The sequence below is a fragment of the Dermacentor andersoni genome, chromosome 1 (genome assembly GCF_023375885.2).
Source record: "Dermacentor andersoni chromosome 1, qqDerAnde1_hic_scaffold, whole genome shotgun sequence".
NCBI lineage: Eukaryota > Metazoa > Arthropoda > Arachnida > Ixodida > Ixodidae > Dermacentor > Dermacentor andersoni.
In genome coordinates, this window is record NC_092814.1 from 177,691,751 (window position 1) to 177,708,217 (window position 16,467).

General features: G+C 47.4%; 1 protein-coding gene across 2 annotated transcripts in view; it reads right to left on the reverse strand.

Moving 5' to 3' along the window:
- Window positions 1–2,201: 2,201 nt before the first annotated feature.
- The window catches only part of LOC126547361 (LIM/homeobox protein Lhx9-like), a 68,249-nt gene continuing 53,983 nt past the window's right edge, over window positions 2,202–16,467 (reverse strand). For both annotated transcript variants that reach the window (XM_050195338.3, XM_055062811.2), the window contains 3 exons: window positions 9,228–9,634; window positions 7,117–7,328; window positions 2,202–6,174 (listed from right to left, as the gene is read on the reverse strand). In XM_050195338.3, coding sequence (XP_050051295.1) covers window positions 5,962–6,174; window positions 7,117–7,328; window positions 9,228–9,634 — 832 coding nt within the window. In that variant the 3' untranslated portion in view covers window positions 2,202–5,961. The remainder of the gene's footprint in view (window positions 6,175–7,116; window positions 7,329–9,227; window positions 9,635–16,467) is intronic.

The window sequence follows — 16,467 nt, forward strand, 5'->3', positions numbered from 1 at the left end:
CGGTTCCTTATAGTGAGACCAACCATACTGCATCGAGCGCTCGTAATTAAAATGCGTGGCGTATGTTTTTTTTTGTTCGCTTCCGTCCGGCCCGATATACACGTGTTGGTGCTGAGTCGCCGCGTGGTTCACGCCAATGGGACGCGCAGCGGTGTGACCGTGCCCGGCATGCAGAGACAGAGAGGAGGTCAGGAAGACGCTGTCTGGCGGCTCCCAGCTTTTTCCCGTCCATTGCTTCGCGTGGGAGGATTTCCGAAGGAGCTCGCAACAAGCACCGGAAACCGCTGCAGGAACGACACACGCCTTGAGCTGTCCTTCCGGAAGAGGTGACACTTGCGAAGCGATGGAAACTATCTGAAGAAAAAAAAAAAGCAAGCAAGGAAGGGGGAGAACACGGCTTCATTGTCAATTTCCTGCACTGTCTGCGTTTCTCTTTCTTTCTCTTTTTTTTTCTTCTCCCTCGCTTCAATGGCGCGCTCTCACAAAAGGCTATATCGCCGAGTTTGCGAATTCCTGCCAACGGAGTAGATTGTAAATTGAGAGAAGTAGAGATCAGGTAGGATCTAGCATCCGGCGCAGATCAAGCGGTTACACAGGCATAAAATAGTTGATACCTTTCTGTTCCCTTTCTCTATTTCTATATTTGACAGCGTTTTACCGGTGGAAAACGATTTTTTTTACTTTAAACGTAAGCGGGGTTGCTTTCGTTATCACAGTTCTGTTGTCGAATGGCGTTATCTTATTATTGTTAGTGTTAGCATTTACAGCAATAGCTAAAGCTCTAAATTTTCCTTGCACTCAGGGCCCATAGCTACCTATAAACAGTGAGAAAAAATAAATAAAAGATAAAGGCTTCTTGTTGCATATACCAAAGATCTACACGAACTGCTGTGCTCCTTTAGGCAATTTAACACCGCCTAAAGGTTCCCGTGTCACAAGTAGGACAGACAGCAAAGACACTAATGAATTTATTCAGTAGAACGGTGCCATACGAGAGCCCAGCAACAATTTCTGTTCTCTTAAGAATAACAGCCCCGAACAAATAGCGCATTGCAGCATCTGTTTGTGTATGTCATGGTGACATTTTTAAATACGCATGACCGAATCCAGAAAATATGGTCGCAGGAAGAAACATTTCTTTGTCGGCACGTTCCCATTTCGCAGAAAAAAATGCGCGCAGTGCGGCAGACACCATGCATGCAGCGCAACGGAATCGGCTTTCGACATTTTCGCAAACGTTCCTCAGTCGTGAAAAAATGACTTGCGCGGGGTTCTCCCGCTCACGAAGAATTGGTGACGAGGCGATTAACGACTGCAAGACGTCTGGTTTGCCCATAAAGTTTCGCAGCCACAAGCCTTGTGGGGTATACTAGTAGCGTACAGCTCCTCCTGTGAAAGCCGAGCATTTAAGAGTAATTTTGCTCCTGTTGCGTTCCGCCACACCCAAACTCGTGGGGAGACCTTGCTCTTGCTTTGAACGCGCACATGGATAGGATGTAGCGAAGCCGCACGCATACCGATCTCGCTCCTGCCTCTACGCAGTGCGACCACGCTGCCGTTCAAGCTGTCTCTACGAAGTAACCGACTACTCGTCTTTCTTGGCTGGTAAGAAGCGTAAGTGAGTGTCGTGGCATTAGTTAGCTGGACTCAGATATTATGTAGCATTTCTTAATTGCTTCGGCTCGATAACGTACCACACTTTTCTGAATTTGCATTTTACAAATCGAAGTTTAATCAGCAATAGCCGAACGCGTACGAAAAAAAAAGAAAAAAGAAAGGTTGGATGATGTTGGCATGCAGAGAGATTTGAATTTATCCATTCTCGGATGATTGTGCGCGCTTTACCACGAGCTTGCCATGATTATGCGCGTCTCTCAAAGATGACGGTAGTCAGATCTTTTAATTGTCATGGAAAAAAAAAGAAACAAAGAAATACCAACCACGTGCCCTCCCCCCTCCAAAAAAAAATATCTGAAAGGCCAGTTGGCGCAAATCTGTTAGCATAATTGTACGCGCGGAAAAAATACAACCACACGTCCTGTCAAAGTGTCCTTGTTGGGTTGTGTTCTTTATTTTTTTCGCGCAGACGATTATGCCAACTTGTACCTAAACATAAAAAAAAAAGGATACGCACGAGCTAGAACCCCCAATAAGGAAAGGAAACCTCTCGGGAGGACACCCAAGAAAGGATCAAGGCGCTGTGAGTTGAGCCAGCCTGGCGGTTTATTTTTCCGTCACTTTCGACAGTCTTGATGGCAGGCAACGGTTGAATGATGACGATATGTACACTGACAATGGTGGCGAATGTGTCACTGGAAACCAACCTTTGCAACAGTTTCAGATAGAGATCGCGAAGACAATGTTTTACTTTCAGGAACACGCATACGGTTCTAAGGACGGAGTCGCTTCTTTGCTTTGACATGACTCCGCACGGTTCCTTATCGCGCATACTCGCAAACAGGCATCCAAGCACGAACAGACACACCAGATACGATGTCGGGCACACAGACAGGATTAGCAAACACAGAGGACAGCAGAAAGACCACAAGTGGCCAGTCAGGTCATACATGTGGCTGTAGCGGCTCGTCAGCAGATTTGTGCACGGCAAGTGAAATAGGAAAATGAAGGTAATTTCATAAGCGTTCGGCAACACTGCAATCGACGCGCACATTTGCCATCTGTGGCAGCCTTACGAGCACATTTCGCTGAAGTCATGCGCTGGACAAATATCGGAGGTTTGGTACTAACGTTGCGATTCGTGGATGCGCTTGAAGGAGACGCACCTTTAAGCGCGCGGTGCTCGAACCTCAAGTTCATCTGGGGTAGCTTTCACAAACCTATTCTTTCGTAAGTTTTCTTCGCCATCGACAGGCTGCCTTCGTGATTAATAGGTCGAGCATCAGGATTAGCTAGAATTTACTGTTACGAACGGTTCTACCGTAAGAGATCTTTGTGAATTCGGCTCCTGACGCCTTATGCACGGATACTTTCTACATGCTTCGCTTATCAAAAGTGCTGCTCACTAAAGTATCGTTTATTTCCGACAACCATTTACGAGTTTAGACATAAATACAGCAATGCGAACGTTCTACGCGTTCGCATTCAAGGACAACGAGATGTTCTACGAGCCGATCCTGAACAAAGGACTTGCAAGTATAAGTTTAATGTTGTAGTACCAAACGCAGGAGTCGTTTGAAGGAGTTTGCAATAGTGAGTGCCATTGTTAAAGGACCGTTTCACGTGAGCACATCAGGGCAGTATAATCGTAATAGCTTGCGTGCAACAAGTTCGCTGACGAGCAATACATAAGCACAATATACACGTCGTAGGGACGGCGTTTTACCGAATCGTTCAGTTGGTTGTCAAAAAATGCCCAAAAATATGATGGTCGTACAAAATTGTGGTAAACAGCACTTTTACGCGACGTTTTTGGTTGCCCGACGTACCCTAGTTTCGAGCATTCACTGTTCTTTGGATGAAGCAGTCATCGTATGTGCTCCTGGAGCCAATAAACTCGAGCCAATAAAAATAAAGCGATAGCAAGGCTGTGAATGAATAAACGTAATTTCGCGTGCTGCTGTGGCGTTGAAACGGAAAATATGCATGTCCAATGTTCTCTCTTAGGTATGCGGCTGCCTCTGTCTTTCACTGTGATAGGCAGAGCCAGTGCAGAGCTGGCTGAGAACAAATCAGTTGGCTTTGTGCTCGTCGGCACTCGCAGGTGTGCGAGCGCAGCCCGCATACCACGCGTGCTCCGATACCGTCGCTCAGCGGAAAATTTCATCCTGTGCAGAGATTGAAACTCTTGAGGTCGTAGCAGAATGTCGAGAGACAACGTTCCTTATGACCCCCAGTGGTAGTAAAGTGCTCAGAAGCGACAGTTTGCCAAATCTTTTTTTTTTTTTTTTCATCTGGTGAACCACCTCAAGTATTCGCTGAAAAGCCCTCGGTACAAAGGTGACATCGGACACGGACAGTTGTCTAGATGCGCGGTACACCAAACAGAACACGACAACACTGAAGGGCGGTGGAGCTATTTACAGTGAAATGAAGGGGATGCAAAAGCAATGTACCGCCCGCCTCTTTGGTCTAGAGGTCTGAATCTCACATTCTCATCTACTAAACCTCAGATTTCATCGTTATGGTTGCTATAAAGGTGCCAGTCGAATAATAAAAAAAGAAGAAAAGAAAAGCTCTGATGATGAAAAATGTGCAAGTTTGGACGTTAACAGCTCTTCCTATACGTGCAGCGAAAACAAGGTCGTCTTCTCCCTTTGGGCATTCGTTCTCACTGCAGCAAGCGTACAAACTAACACCGTAGCGATTTTCACCAATGTTTTGTATTCAAAGGGCCAGATGCGTTAGGATGAAAAACATTTTAGCTGTGATTGTATATAATGCCGTGAATTCTACAGAGCATTGCTGTGGATATGTGGTTTCGCTATTCTTCTGAGCTGTATTCACGGGTTCTTTCTGAGAATACCTGGCGCATGGCGCACTGTAACTCATTGTGGTGTCAATAACACGGTAGTCCATTTGTATATGACTGTGTAAATGGCAAGGGAATGTACGTCTGTGCATCACTTGGCGGCTCCTTTCAGCGAGGTTCGCCCTGCTAGCGTGCATCAGTCCCGATAGTTATTCGGAACGTCTATAATACCTTAATACCGTCAGCATGTGACCCTGTCCTTGCAGATCTTACCGGGGCACCCGGTGGTTTCTACATATAGCAGTCGTCCGGGTTTTTTTTTTTTTTTTTTTAGAAAAAGAGAAAGAGAGAGAGCAGTCAATGTTTTGCTAACATTGCGTTTTTCTCGCTATTGGACTGGCGCCGTACGAAGAACTTGCCATGCACTCTCAGAATCTCAAGAGTTGCACTCAATAACGGCATAAAGTTTTAAATTAATTGCCCAAACACAAGGTGGTGCGTACTACATGCTGGGCCACAGAGAAAACTAGCAGATGGTCTGTACTGCGCACTCAAATTTGTAAATATGCCCACTAACGCGTTTGTTGTATGCCGATCTTATACTATAGCAAATGAATTTGAATTGGAAAGCACATGTAAAAAAGGTGAACGGAACTTTCAGCGTCAGAATCGCAATGTTTCAGCGCAAAACAGAGCAAGATATGGCAGGATGCGTGAGGCTTACCAGCAATCGAATGACTGCCTTAAGATAAATGGATATTAAATGAACGTATACCCTATATTAAGGATATATCGACATATGACATATCGAAATTTTACAAAAATTATCGCACCTCTATAAACAACTATTAGAAATGCTTGGACATATGTCTAATGTCTCACTATCGCATAATGCGTGGGACGCTTCTTAAGCCGCAAGCATACACAAATTTGAAGACCGGCGTTCTTTCAAAATAAAATCGACCTTTTCACAGGGCAGAGTCCTGCCATGTTAGTTATAAATATGTACAACTCTTTTTTTTTTTTTTTATGAAACAAAAAGAAAAACCACGGGTATACTTGTACACTTCACAGCGAAATCTCGGCGAAGGAAAGCCTACTGACTTTCTCAGAGCACATACACTACGTGTAATGGGATTTCTAAATATCTCTTTCTTTTTTCTTTCTCTCTCTCTTCCACGTCAAAGCTTCAGTCACACATAGTTTTCTGCACATATAATTTGCTGTCCTTTGAGAACAACCGCCTCAGTCCGAGGAATCAGTTCCCGTGACGTAGAGTGCAGTAAATGCATTTGGCCAAGAGCACACACATAAAAGGGAGCGTCCCACAGGAGGTTGCCAGGTGTGGCAGAGAACGCCGCAGTCGAGGCGCGCAAGGTCCGTCGGTGTGACCTTTGGAACAGTACTTTGCAGAGGTGCTAAGGGAGGGGCGCGTCTCTTCGCTGCTGTTGCTGCCGGCGCGTGGGTCGAGGTGACGATGTCGTGATGAGGACAGATGCAGTCAATAAATAGGTACTTTAGCCCCGGTGCCATCAAAAGAGCTCCTGGAAGGATCCGAGTGACTCCTGCGACGCTGTCACCACGAGGGTCGTTTGAGCGTTGCTGTAGTCCAGGGGAGCTCCGGGACTGGGTTCCGAAAATGAGCTCGTGCCTCCTGGACTGCTTGCCGGAAGGGAAGTTGTGGGCTGCTCCTGCTGACGTAGATTGTTTCGCCGCCACTTTGCCCGGGCGTTCTGGAACCACACCTGCGATTTATCGTCAACAAAGCAAAATAACATTAATTGAAAATAGAAAAAAACAGAGAGAGAGAGAGAGAGAACGAGAGAAGAAAAAAATCAGTCTCTTGTGACCACGGCGAACTAAACGAAAATAAACTCAGTGGAAATTATGTATATGTTCAGCCACGCACAAAGCTCAGCTTTGTTAAAGAACCTGAACTAAGTAAAATTCAAGCACCTCTTATTGGGTTGCTACTGCATTGCTGTCCTCATAAACAAACGCAGTGCACTACTACTCCTGAAGTCCTTTTTCTTTCACTTTATTTTATCTCGTCCGATCTTTTTATCATCTTTCATTCTCTTCATTCCTCGCCCCAGCGCATGGTATCCAGCCAGTTTTTACACTGGCTAACCTCACTGTCTTCCTCCTTCTTTTTCCTTTCCTTTCCTATACTTGACTACTTTCAGTTTTCACCAAACCGATCATGGGCTGTACTTATTCATGAACACCTATAGACAACATCTAATACCTGCGCCCCGTTTCAGCTCCGTCCACGAAACGTGCAGACGCTCGTATAATGGAACAACGCGGAACCTGACGAACACGAAGCGAGGCAGAAAGAAGACACGTTTTTAGAAACCGCCGGAAATGCGCTATAGGGATATGAGAAGCAGTAAAAATGCAGTATTTTCTTGTTTTGTTGCGATGTTCAGCATATCACTTGTCTGCCGTCAAAATAGGCCTTTTGTTAAAAGTGCGGCACCTTGTTTGTCTTCTTTGTGCCATTCTTTCTCTTCGCCAGATTCTGCACTGTTCTCCTGTGCAATGCACACAACCAACAAAGCCCAACTGGAAACGCAGGAGATGCTCGCGTGTTTCGTTCACTTCAAGGAATAACTGAGCAGTATATATACGCGTGGCGGCGCGGCCGTGTTCCAAGAGCGAACATGTAGAGTGGTATCACGTGCCTGGAGAACTCTCTTGGAGAGCCCCGTCTTCTGGGCAAGCTGCTTGAGGTCCTTGGCATCGGGATTCTGATTGATGGCGAAATACGACTTCATGGTCCTCAGCTGGTGATGCTTGAACGAAGTACGCATTCGTTTGGTGCGCTGTTGCTGCTGCTGTTGCTGCTGCAGCATGGACGAGCCGTTGCTGTCCAGGCCGGCCAGGTCTTGGAGCCCTGCAGGGTCACAAGCGAGAAAGTGCAATGAATTAAATCTGCGTCTAGGAGTGCATGGGAACTTTATTTACTCTTTTTATCAAACTCTGCGCTACATTTCTTGAACCTATGACGTTGTTTCTTCTTATCTTAAAATACTTTTACTGTTGTTACTCTTAGGTGAAAAGGAGTAGCTGTCAACGTTACAGGGTGACCAAATCTATTTTGTCTTTATTTATATAAATAAATTAAATGCGCTACATCGAAGGAAAGAAGCAAGGAATGTACTATAAGTTATATACAATGGCACTGTACTGCCTCCGGGAAACAAGAGTGCGCAGGAAAAAAAAATAAGAACATTCATTGAACACCAAGTACTTTGTCCTATGTTTTAAGCACTTGTATCATTTAGTTACAGTTTAGTCACATGCAGCTTGATTACATCAAAGGTGCATGCGTCTAGTGGTCCTGGCAAGGTATGTGCCATCCCATATAGTGCTGGCTGTTATGAGACCTTTTCGCTTATGTTTTTAGTCAACCAGAGCAGATGATGATGATTAGTGAGTTTTTATGTCGCCTGGGCCAGTTCTGGCCAAAGAGCGCCAGATCAGAGATGACAATGTCACCAAAGCAGGCTCTACTAAACTATGCCGCTGAGCGTGAGAACCGTGGCACCACAATCTGAAAGAAAAAAAAAATCTCAAAGCTCAGATGCACATTGTACGTAGGCTCATTTGCATTCTTTCGGGTTCGTGTACGCCATAGCAACCTTGAGCACTAACTATACCACAAATTCCTCGGCTGTACAGCTCAGTCACTTATGCGGTTTTTAGTAACCGGTAAAAGTAGTTCCCTGAGATGGAGAGAGAGAGAATAGCTTTATTGAATTGGGGAAATGGGGATAGGGGATTAGGAGCTAGATGGGTGGTGCCCGCTGCCAGGAGAAGGTGAAATTCTACTCAAAACCGAGATTAACCCGACGCTTCTGAGCCAACGAAAGGTGGCTGATAAAACGTAGCCTTGCGACAATAGTAGAAGGTCGTCGTACTTAGTGACTTCGCTAGCGGCGTGGCAATATGCTGCGAAGCACACCTTTCATAACGTCGTCACCGACGATCGTTACTAAAGTGAGTGTGCGCGCGCACATCGTGGACGTGTGGCGACGTAAACAAGTCTGTATGCAGAATTGCACCTTATAGCAGAACGCTGCAGTGACAATACGACAATACGAGATGAACTAGTAGAACTCGCATCCACCTAAAGGTGCTACTAAAAGTAAACCTAATTCAGTTGTGAATGAGGTCCTACACGCGGTTGCCTTTCTTTTCTACGTCCCGTCATTAGCGCCCCCTTATTTATTGGCTTCAAAGAACACGGAACGCTGCAGTGACAATACGACAATACGAGATGAACTAGTAGAACTCGCATCCACCTAAAGGTGCCACTAAAAGTAAACCTAATTCAGTTGTGAATGAGGTCCTACACGCGGTTGCCTTTCTTTTCTACGTCCCGTCATTAGCGCCCCCTTATTTATTGGCTTCAAAGAACACGGGGACTGTCACGTCTCAGCGATGGTGGCCACACCTTTTCACTAGGGCTATAGATAAAGAATGATAATATATAAAAAAGAAAAATTTAATTCGGAGTAAAGCGATAATTACATTCACTGAGGCGCTTAAGCGACGCAGACAAGAACGACAGACAAGGGCAAGCGCCATCTCCTCCATTCATGGTTCAAGTAACTGTATCAAACCAAATATCCAAAAAGCCTGTATTTCGTGAACTCCCAAGGGTGAAAGAACCGATACAAACAAAACTTATTTTGCCGTTGGCAAAACGCATCCGTGCGATACTGCGTCGCGTTGCGTGTGTACACGAAGCGCGACAGAGTTTTCAAAAATACAGCAAGAGACGGCGCACCTAGGTGTGGCGGGCCCTCGGGCAGTTCTCCGGGCTTGCGCTTGCGCGGCCGGCCCTTGCGTACGCCGTACGGTCCCTGCGGAGGCGCGTACGGGGCTCCCGGCGCCAGCGGCGGGCTGCAGGACCCGGCGGTGCCCCCGTTGCCGCCTCCGTCGTCGTCCTGAAGCAGCGGCGGGGGCGGAGGAGGAGGAAGCCCCGGCTGGCACCCTTCGGCCAGCAGCTCAAAGTGGGTGCGGCAGTAGACGAGGTTGTCGCGCAGGCCAAAGTGGTCGCCCTGGGCCAGCGCCGCATTGCACCAGGCGCACGTGAAGCAGTGGAGGTGGTACACCAGGTCCCGGGCGCGCATCACTAGCTCCGATGCGAAGATGCCCTGCTGGCAGCGCGCGCAGCGCTTCACGGCGAACAGCCTGCGCACACGAAACAGCGACGTGACACAGTTACTACTACACTGCGCATTGTTTTAAGCCACGCTACAAGCGTTTGTAAAACGGGGACGATCACAGACATACATCATGGAGGGTACAGCGTGGGTACCGGGTGGCCCGGAAAGGTTCCATCTTTCGATGAAGCAGTACCGCCTTTTGTCACCCTCTGTTATAACGACTTCGAGATTCAGTGTAGTTCGCCTCCTTAACCATATATTCGTCCTGAACAATGGATTGAAAGGAGTATTCAATAGAACACATATTTAGTGTTTCACTTTTCGGGCAAGTTGTAGCAATAAAAAAACAGAATAAATTAAAAAAAGAAAAGACATTTGCACGTCTATATCCAAAGCAGTTGTCTCTCTTTCTAACGATAAGCTGCTCTATACATGACAAAGGGTTTAAAGAGTATGTTTGACTGTCTTGAAATATTACTACGCATGGGCAAATACATCGGAAACCGTGGTACACCTAAATCCACACCGAAAGGCCCTACAGCAACACTTTTGAAGCGTTTCACGATACTTCGCCCCAAGATGCATGAAGAAAGTTCGAGTTGTTCAAATTTTGTACATTAAGATGCTCTGCGTAAGTTAGTTTATTTGCCAGTGAACTCAGTCACGCATGACGTTCCGCAGTATCTCACGCTCTCATTGTGCGTTGGCGTTCAGGTGTATGAGCATGGGTCGAGCACCGTAAGTCACAGCTAGCCCAAACAAACAAAAATAGAGAACTGAGCGAAATAAAGATGCAGCAGATAAAACAGTAAGTCGTGCGTAGAACTAATGCTGAAGGCGTTCACCGACGGACAGGGCTAAATTCAACGTTCACGAAGCGTTAATCGGAGAAAAAAGAAAGACCATGAAACAGAAACTTAGTGAGGCGGCTGATCCGCCGGCGTGTGATAAGAAACCAAAAGGAAGGTGGTCGAACTTGATTCCGGTGTCCCGAGTCTCTGCTCGAGCGGCGTTCCTAATGACCCCAGCGTCGTCCGGTGGACCACACGCCTGCCGAGACGAGCGAGGCCTGCAGGCGTCGCGAGATGAATGCGCGCACTGCACCATTCCAGAGGCACGCGTGCGCACACACAGACGCCGCCACCGCTTCGTAAACCGGAAGCCGCTATCTCTGCCAGTAGGAACTCGCCTCCGGCTCAATTTCGAACAGCGGAGACGGAAGTCCGGGAACTTGGCTCTCGCACTTTTTCGCCGAGCGTATCCTGTCTATCGTGGCGTATCCGAGGCCAATTAAGCCTCCTCCTTGCCTTTATCTCGCTCTGTGTTTGTTCTTGTATCGTTATTGTCTCATTCAGCTGTTGGAAAGATTGCGCTTAACGCCAAGGCGCGCTGCCCCGTGGCTGATGCTAGAGACACCCGTGATCTCCTTCGCAAAACAGGCGGAACTGAAGGCAGCGTTGACATAAACAAGAAAACGATTTGCTCGGCGGCAGCAGCACGTTTTAACAACAACTTGAACACAGCGACTTTCGATGAAGCCGCACAAGGATGATATGGATAAGCATAACCTCATAATACATGTATACGTCCCATGGTTCGTAAAAGCAACGCATTTTATAAGAAAGAACAAAACTTACTCAAAACGCGAAAGAAGAAGTTACAGTCACATGCACCTTCCTTCCTTTTTGTAAGTTTGGCTTCTCTACTCGCTCTTGTTGTTGCAAACGACTTTATTAGCGCGGCGAAAATTTGAAGGCGGCATCTATACAGCTGTTATAATGCGGGTCCTGTCTTACGAAACTAGCACTAGAGCGGGCGAGAATAGCTAGCACAGTTTTACGGAGTAGCTACATGTTTTCTACGGCAAAGGACTTTACGCCAATCTACGCTTCCTGTCATGGCAGCGAATGACGATTATTTGTATACTGTTGGGCAGTTTCTATAGGACAGCTGCGACTCTTCGTCGCAATGATCCTAAAGAAATATATCTTCTAAAGCGGCCTCATTGCAACACTCCTGAGTATTACAGTTATCGGATAAGAACTGCAATGATTATTGCAACTAATTTTGTAGCAACACCGATACCTGTCCCAGCACTGTTGTTTATTAGTTATCTACAAAACAAAAAATCCTACCGCATTCCTCTGTTCGCTTTTCGGCTTCGGCGCGACGAGGAACAGTGGCACCGTCTGTTTTCATCCCTTCAAGAAGTGCCAAAAGCAAAACCCCGCCAGAGCCTCGACCTGTGTGCTGTTTTTATAACGTTCTACGCCACTCATTCATTGCACGTACGAGTGATGCGGGGAACATGAAAGCCAGGTCTCCTTGTTCACCACGCTAACACGCTATACACGAGGGTCGATAAAGCTACACAGGGAGAGCCCGTGCATTCTTTTCTTCTTTTTGTTTTCTTTTGTTACTCGTAGCGATACTTCTGTGTCCATTTGGCGGCCACCGATTCCTCAACCTTCGAGTGGTGGCGCCAAGTCGCTCAGGAGAGATCGCACGCACGGCAGAAACAAGTGAGCACTTTCGCTAAAATTTACTCCCGCACCCATCGCAGAAAAGCTGCTTTCAGAGGACGAGACAAGAGGCTGACTTCTAGCCGGACGGCTTTACCACTCAAAAGCGCGCGCAAGATAAGAAAGGAAACGTGGCCTGAGCCCTCGCCGACAAGTCTCCGCTGTGCCATTGTCTCCAGTCGTAGCGAAACGGGAGGGCCCTCGTTCGCAAAGCAGCCCAGCACCCTAGTGGAAGACAGCAGGAGAAGGGACGCGACCGCGAGAGGGATCCCGCAGCGCAAAAGGTCTGCGTGTACGCTAGTAAGAAAGAGAAGACGATGACACCCTCAGGGCTCTGCTCCCAACCCAGCCCCCCTTTCTTTTTCTCGTTCTTTTCATTTGCTTCTCCTTCTTCCTGAACCAAAGCTTCATCGGGACAACGCAAGTGAGCTAGGAGTGAGGACGCATGGCTCCCCAAAGAACAGTCGCCACGAGCGAGCTGCGGCGGCGTCGTCAGTGGCCCAAAAGCGCGCCGAGGCAAGAGGGTGCCAAGACGAGCTGCCGCTCAGCGCGCCGTCATTAGGCAGCTCAAAAGAGCGGCAGCATCAGGACGAAGTGGAAAAGAGGGGAGAACCTCATGCGCTCAGATGGATGGCAGATTCGGAGACACAAAAGCTTGGCAGCCGCGCACAGCAGCGCACCTTTCGCGCGGCGGGGACGCCCGGGCTCGGCAAGACACTGTCCTCAAACTGTCTTCGCGCAGGCTGAGGCGGCAAGCGAGGCACGCACGTGCAGCAATGATCCGTTACCGAAGGGAGGCGGGCGCCTAACCCGCTTACAATAGGCGGCGTCGCGCACTGCGTCCCCCTGAGCTCCCTCTCTGGGCCAAGGTGACGGAACGCCTTGCTTCGGTGCCGTCTCCGCTGCTTGCGCTCACGAGTGTTGCCGCAGACGTCACTGCAGAACCCGCTTGCGCAAGCCGTGTTACGCCAGCTTTTATACGGGCACGACTACGACGCCTCATTGGCTGGTCATGGCTGTGACCAGCGAGGCGTTATAGAGAGGCGGCCGTAAGGGTTGCATGTATATGTGTTTGGGCTACGACCTAGAAAGTGGATCTTAAAAGCAACGCATTATGCAGAACGAAATATATTTTTTTTTCTATAGCGGTAGTTGCCCTTGGCTCCAATTAATGTGCGGACGCTGGCTGAAAAGAAAACAAAAATCCTACCCTGTCCTATGATTCGATGCTTGGAGCACTGCGCGGCCGCTGGCCGCGCTACTGTTGCATGCTTTCGTTTGAGTGGCTGTGCTCTAACTGCGGCTGTGTAATTTCACATGCAATAAAAATGGTTCATGCGAATTGCCCGTAAAGAAGAAACGCCGGCGCAAAGGAGTCTGATAAGTGTCTCTGGCGCTCTTCTTAAGGGCAGAGCTAGGACAGCTGCTCGACATGAGCTATAAAATTGCATTGTGTATGTAGCTGCTTTCCCGAGCTTCGCGTGACACATGGGAAGGAGCCGTGATGATGATTATGTTTACTGGCATCCCCTTTGTAAAAAAGCATGGCGACCAATAGACATCTAGCCTGCTTGAGCTAATAGGTTCTTGCAGTCAAGCATTTTGCCAAACTCTCATTGATCTTTTCTGTTATCATTAAAATCTCTATCTCTGTATTCTACAACCCGTACTTGTAACGATCAGTAGTGACCAATATCTTCCCTGCTCGTTTTCCACCAATACTCTTATAGGATCTCTAATTATTACGACTTTTTATCAGGCTTCACCACCGCAACAAGGCAATCAATGCCCCCTTGGTATATGGTTCGACCTGGAGTAAATCTCACCGTACCAGGAATCAAGAAAAAATCCGAGCTTTCATCTCCTGCTCCTAAACAGCCCTGTGATCTCTTTACATAAGAAGTAGGCAGATAATTTGCGTAATTATAGTGCTGGTTCATCATATTTCCAAGGTTCGTCTGGATCCGTGATTTTTCCAGCGAAAGCCACCTCCGTCAGTATAATGACATGCCACACGACTAAATCGTCGGCCACGAAACTTGCAAGTCTTCGGAGTGCACTTTGTCCTGTCAGTCAATAACAATCTCGAAAATGGTCGGTATTCAACGACTGGAAACCAACACTGCAGTCTTTGGTATCAGAGCTGTGGCGCATGCCACACAAACTACTGGTATTCAAGATTAGAGAAGGTAGTTAAGAGAACTTATTATCGATTAGAGAACTTATGTCGGACAATAAAATGCTTTTTGCATCGGAGTGGTCGGCAACGCCTCATGTGACGACTGTGGTCGCGAGAAGAACCTTCAACACGTTCTGTGTGACTGTCTTTGCTACAGCGTACAAACACGATAGCTCGCAAATGTGCTAACTCGCTTTGATCAAAAATCATTATCAGAGCAAACCATATTGGAATCCCGACCTCACAGACCAATGATCATATATCGCAACAGAGGGTGACAAAGGTACTACTGCAGTTTTTAAGCACAATAGGCCTGCACAAGCCACTGTAGTCTGAACTGGTGTTCGTTGGGCTGCACGTGGTCCTTGACTGTGATATTGTGCGGTGATCTTAAACAGCGGTAATCGTGTGTCTCTGCTGCCTGCCTCTCTCTCTCTCTGTATATATATATATATATATATATATATATATATACTTTCTTCTATGTATCGCCCTTTTTCCAGCGCAGGATAGCAAACCGTATTTGCCGTACTGGTTAACTTCACTTTCTTCCCCTTTCTTCTCTCTATTTTCCCTCTGAGCAAACACTGTGACAATCCACATGCGCTCTACTCACTGATCTGCATATAGTCGTAAACGATACTCAGAATTCGTATTAACTGGACTTGTGAATTTATAAAAACTGAAGCGGTCTTCAGCATCCCCGTTTACGCCACTCAATGTCACATTTCTAGCAGACATTTATAGAGAAATTAAAATAAACAGAGTGATATTTGTTGCTATCAGCTGGTAGGATCCAATAACCTTGCCTCTGTATTTCTGTGCGAGTTGCTCTCCTTTTTTTTTTTTTTCGTGAGAAGGAGCATCACAGCTTAACCGGTACGCTTAACATAAAGACCCCAATTACTTGTAGTTTTACGTCGTCTGTGTTCGTGGTTTTCTTGCAACGTTGCCAGAAATATATATTTGCTTCTAGTCGCAGTTCGCCCAATCTCTTATCGGTTTTCGTTTTAATAGGACGGAAGGAAGGAAAAAGTGGAGAAGGAAAGGCAGGGAGGTTAACCAGTTTAGCTCAACTGGTTTGCTACCCTACACATGGGAGCGGGATGGGGGGGATGAAAGATGGGGAGGCAATAGCACATAGCACAGCACACACATCGTCAGTTACAGTCCGTCACTCTTGCGCGATACGTGACATCCCTGTCACAGCGGCTTGTCCAAGCCCGTCTCTTTCAGAAACCGAAGTAGTCCCTTCGTCGCCTTCAGCTGCGATGTCTTCTGTCGGCGACATGTGAAAATCGTTTCAACTGAGAATGGTCTATTGTCAAAGTGCGCTAGAACGGACGCCAGGGACTGTCTCTGAACATTATATTCAGGACAGTCGCACAAAATGTGTTCCAGCGTCTCCTCGCAAAGACAGGCATTGCAGAGAGCGTTGTCGGCCATTCCAATGCGAAATGAGTAAGATTTCGTGAATGCGACGCCTAGCCATAAGCGATAAAGCAGAGTGGCCTCTCTTCGGCGGAGTCCAGTTGGCATACAGAGATGCATCAAAGAGAGCAGGTGGTATTGACGATCGCTCCGGTTGGTCTCGCTGCTTGGTATGCACCATAGGGAGAGTGTGATCTCCTGTGCAAGCACTCGAAGTCTGCTGGCGGCGTCGGACCGTGAAAGTGGTATGGCCTCTTCCTGTGTTTCTTCAAGAGCTGCCCGAGCGGCATTATCGGCGTCTTCGTTTCCTATGAGGCTGCAGTGACTTGGCAGCGATTGAAACGTCACGTGGTGTCCTTTCTCATGTGATGTATGGAGTAGGCATCTAATATAGAATACGAGCTGTTCGTATGGCCCACGACGCAAAGCTGATAGCACAGATTGTAGGGCAGCCTTTGAGTCATTGAAGATTGGCCATTGTCGAGGTGGTTCCCGATTGACGAAACAAAGTGCAACGCGAAGAGCAGCTATTTCCGCAGATGTCGATGTCGTTGGGTGGTCAGTCCTAAAGCTGATGGTAATAACTCTTGCTGGGACCACAACAGCACCGGGCGAACACTGAATGTTTGTGGAACCATCATGTACACTGTCCGCATACCTCTCGTGCAGAAGAAGCAGAGACAATTGTTTCAGCACAGGCGACGACAGCTCAGACTTTTTCCCGAT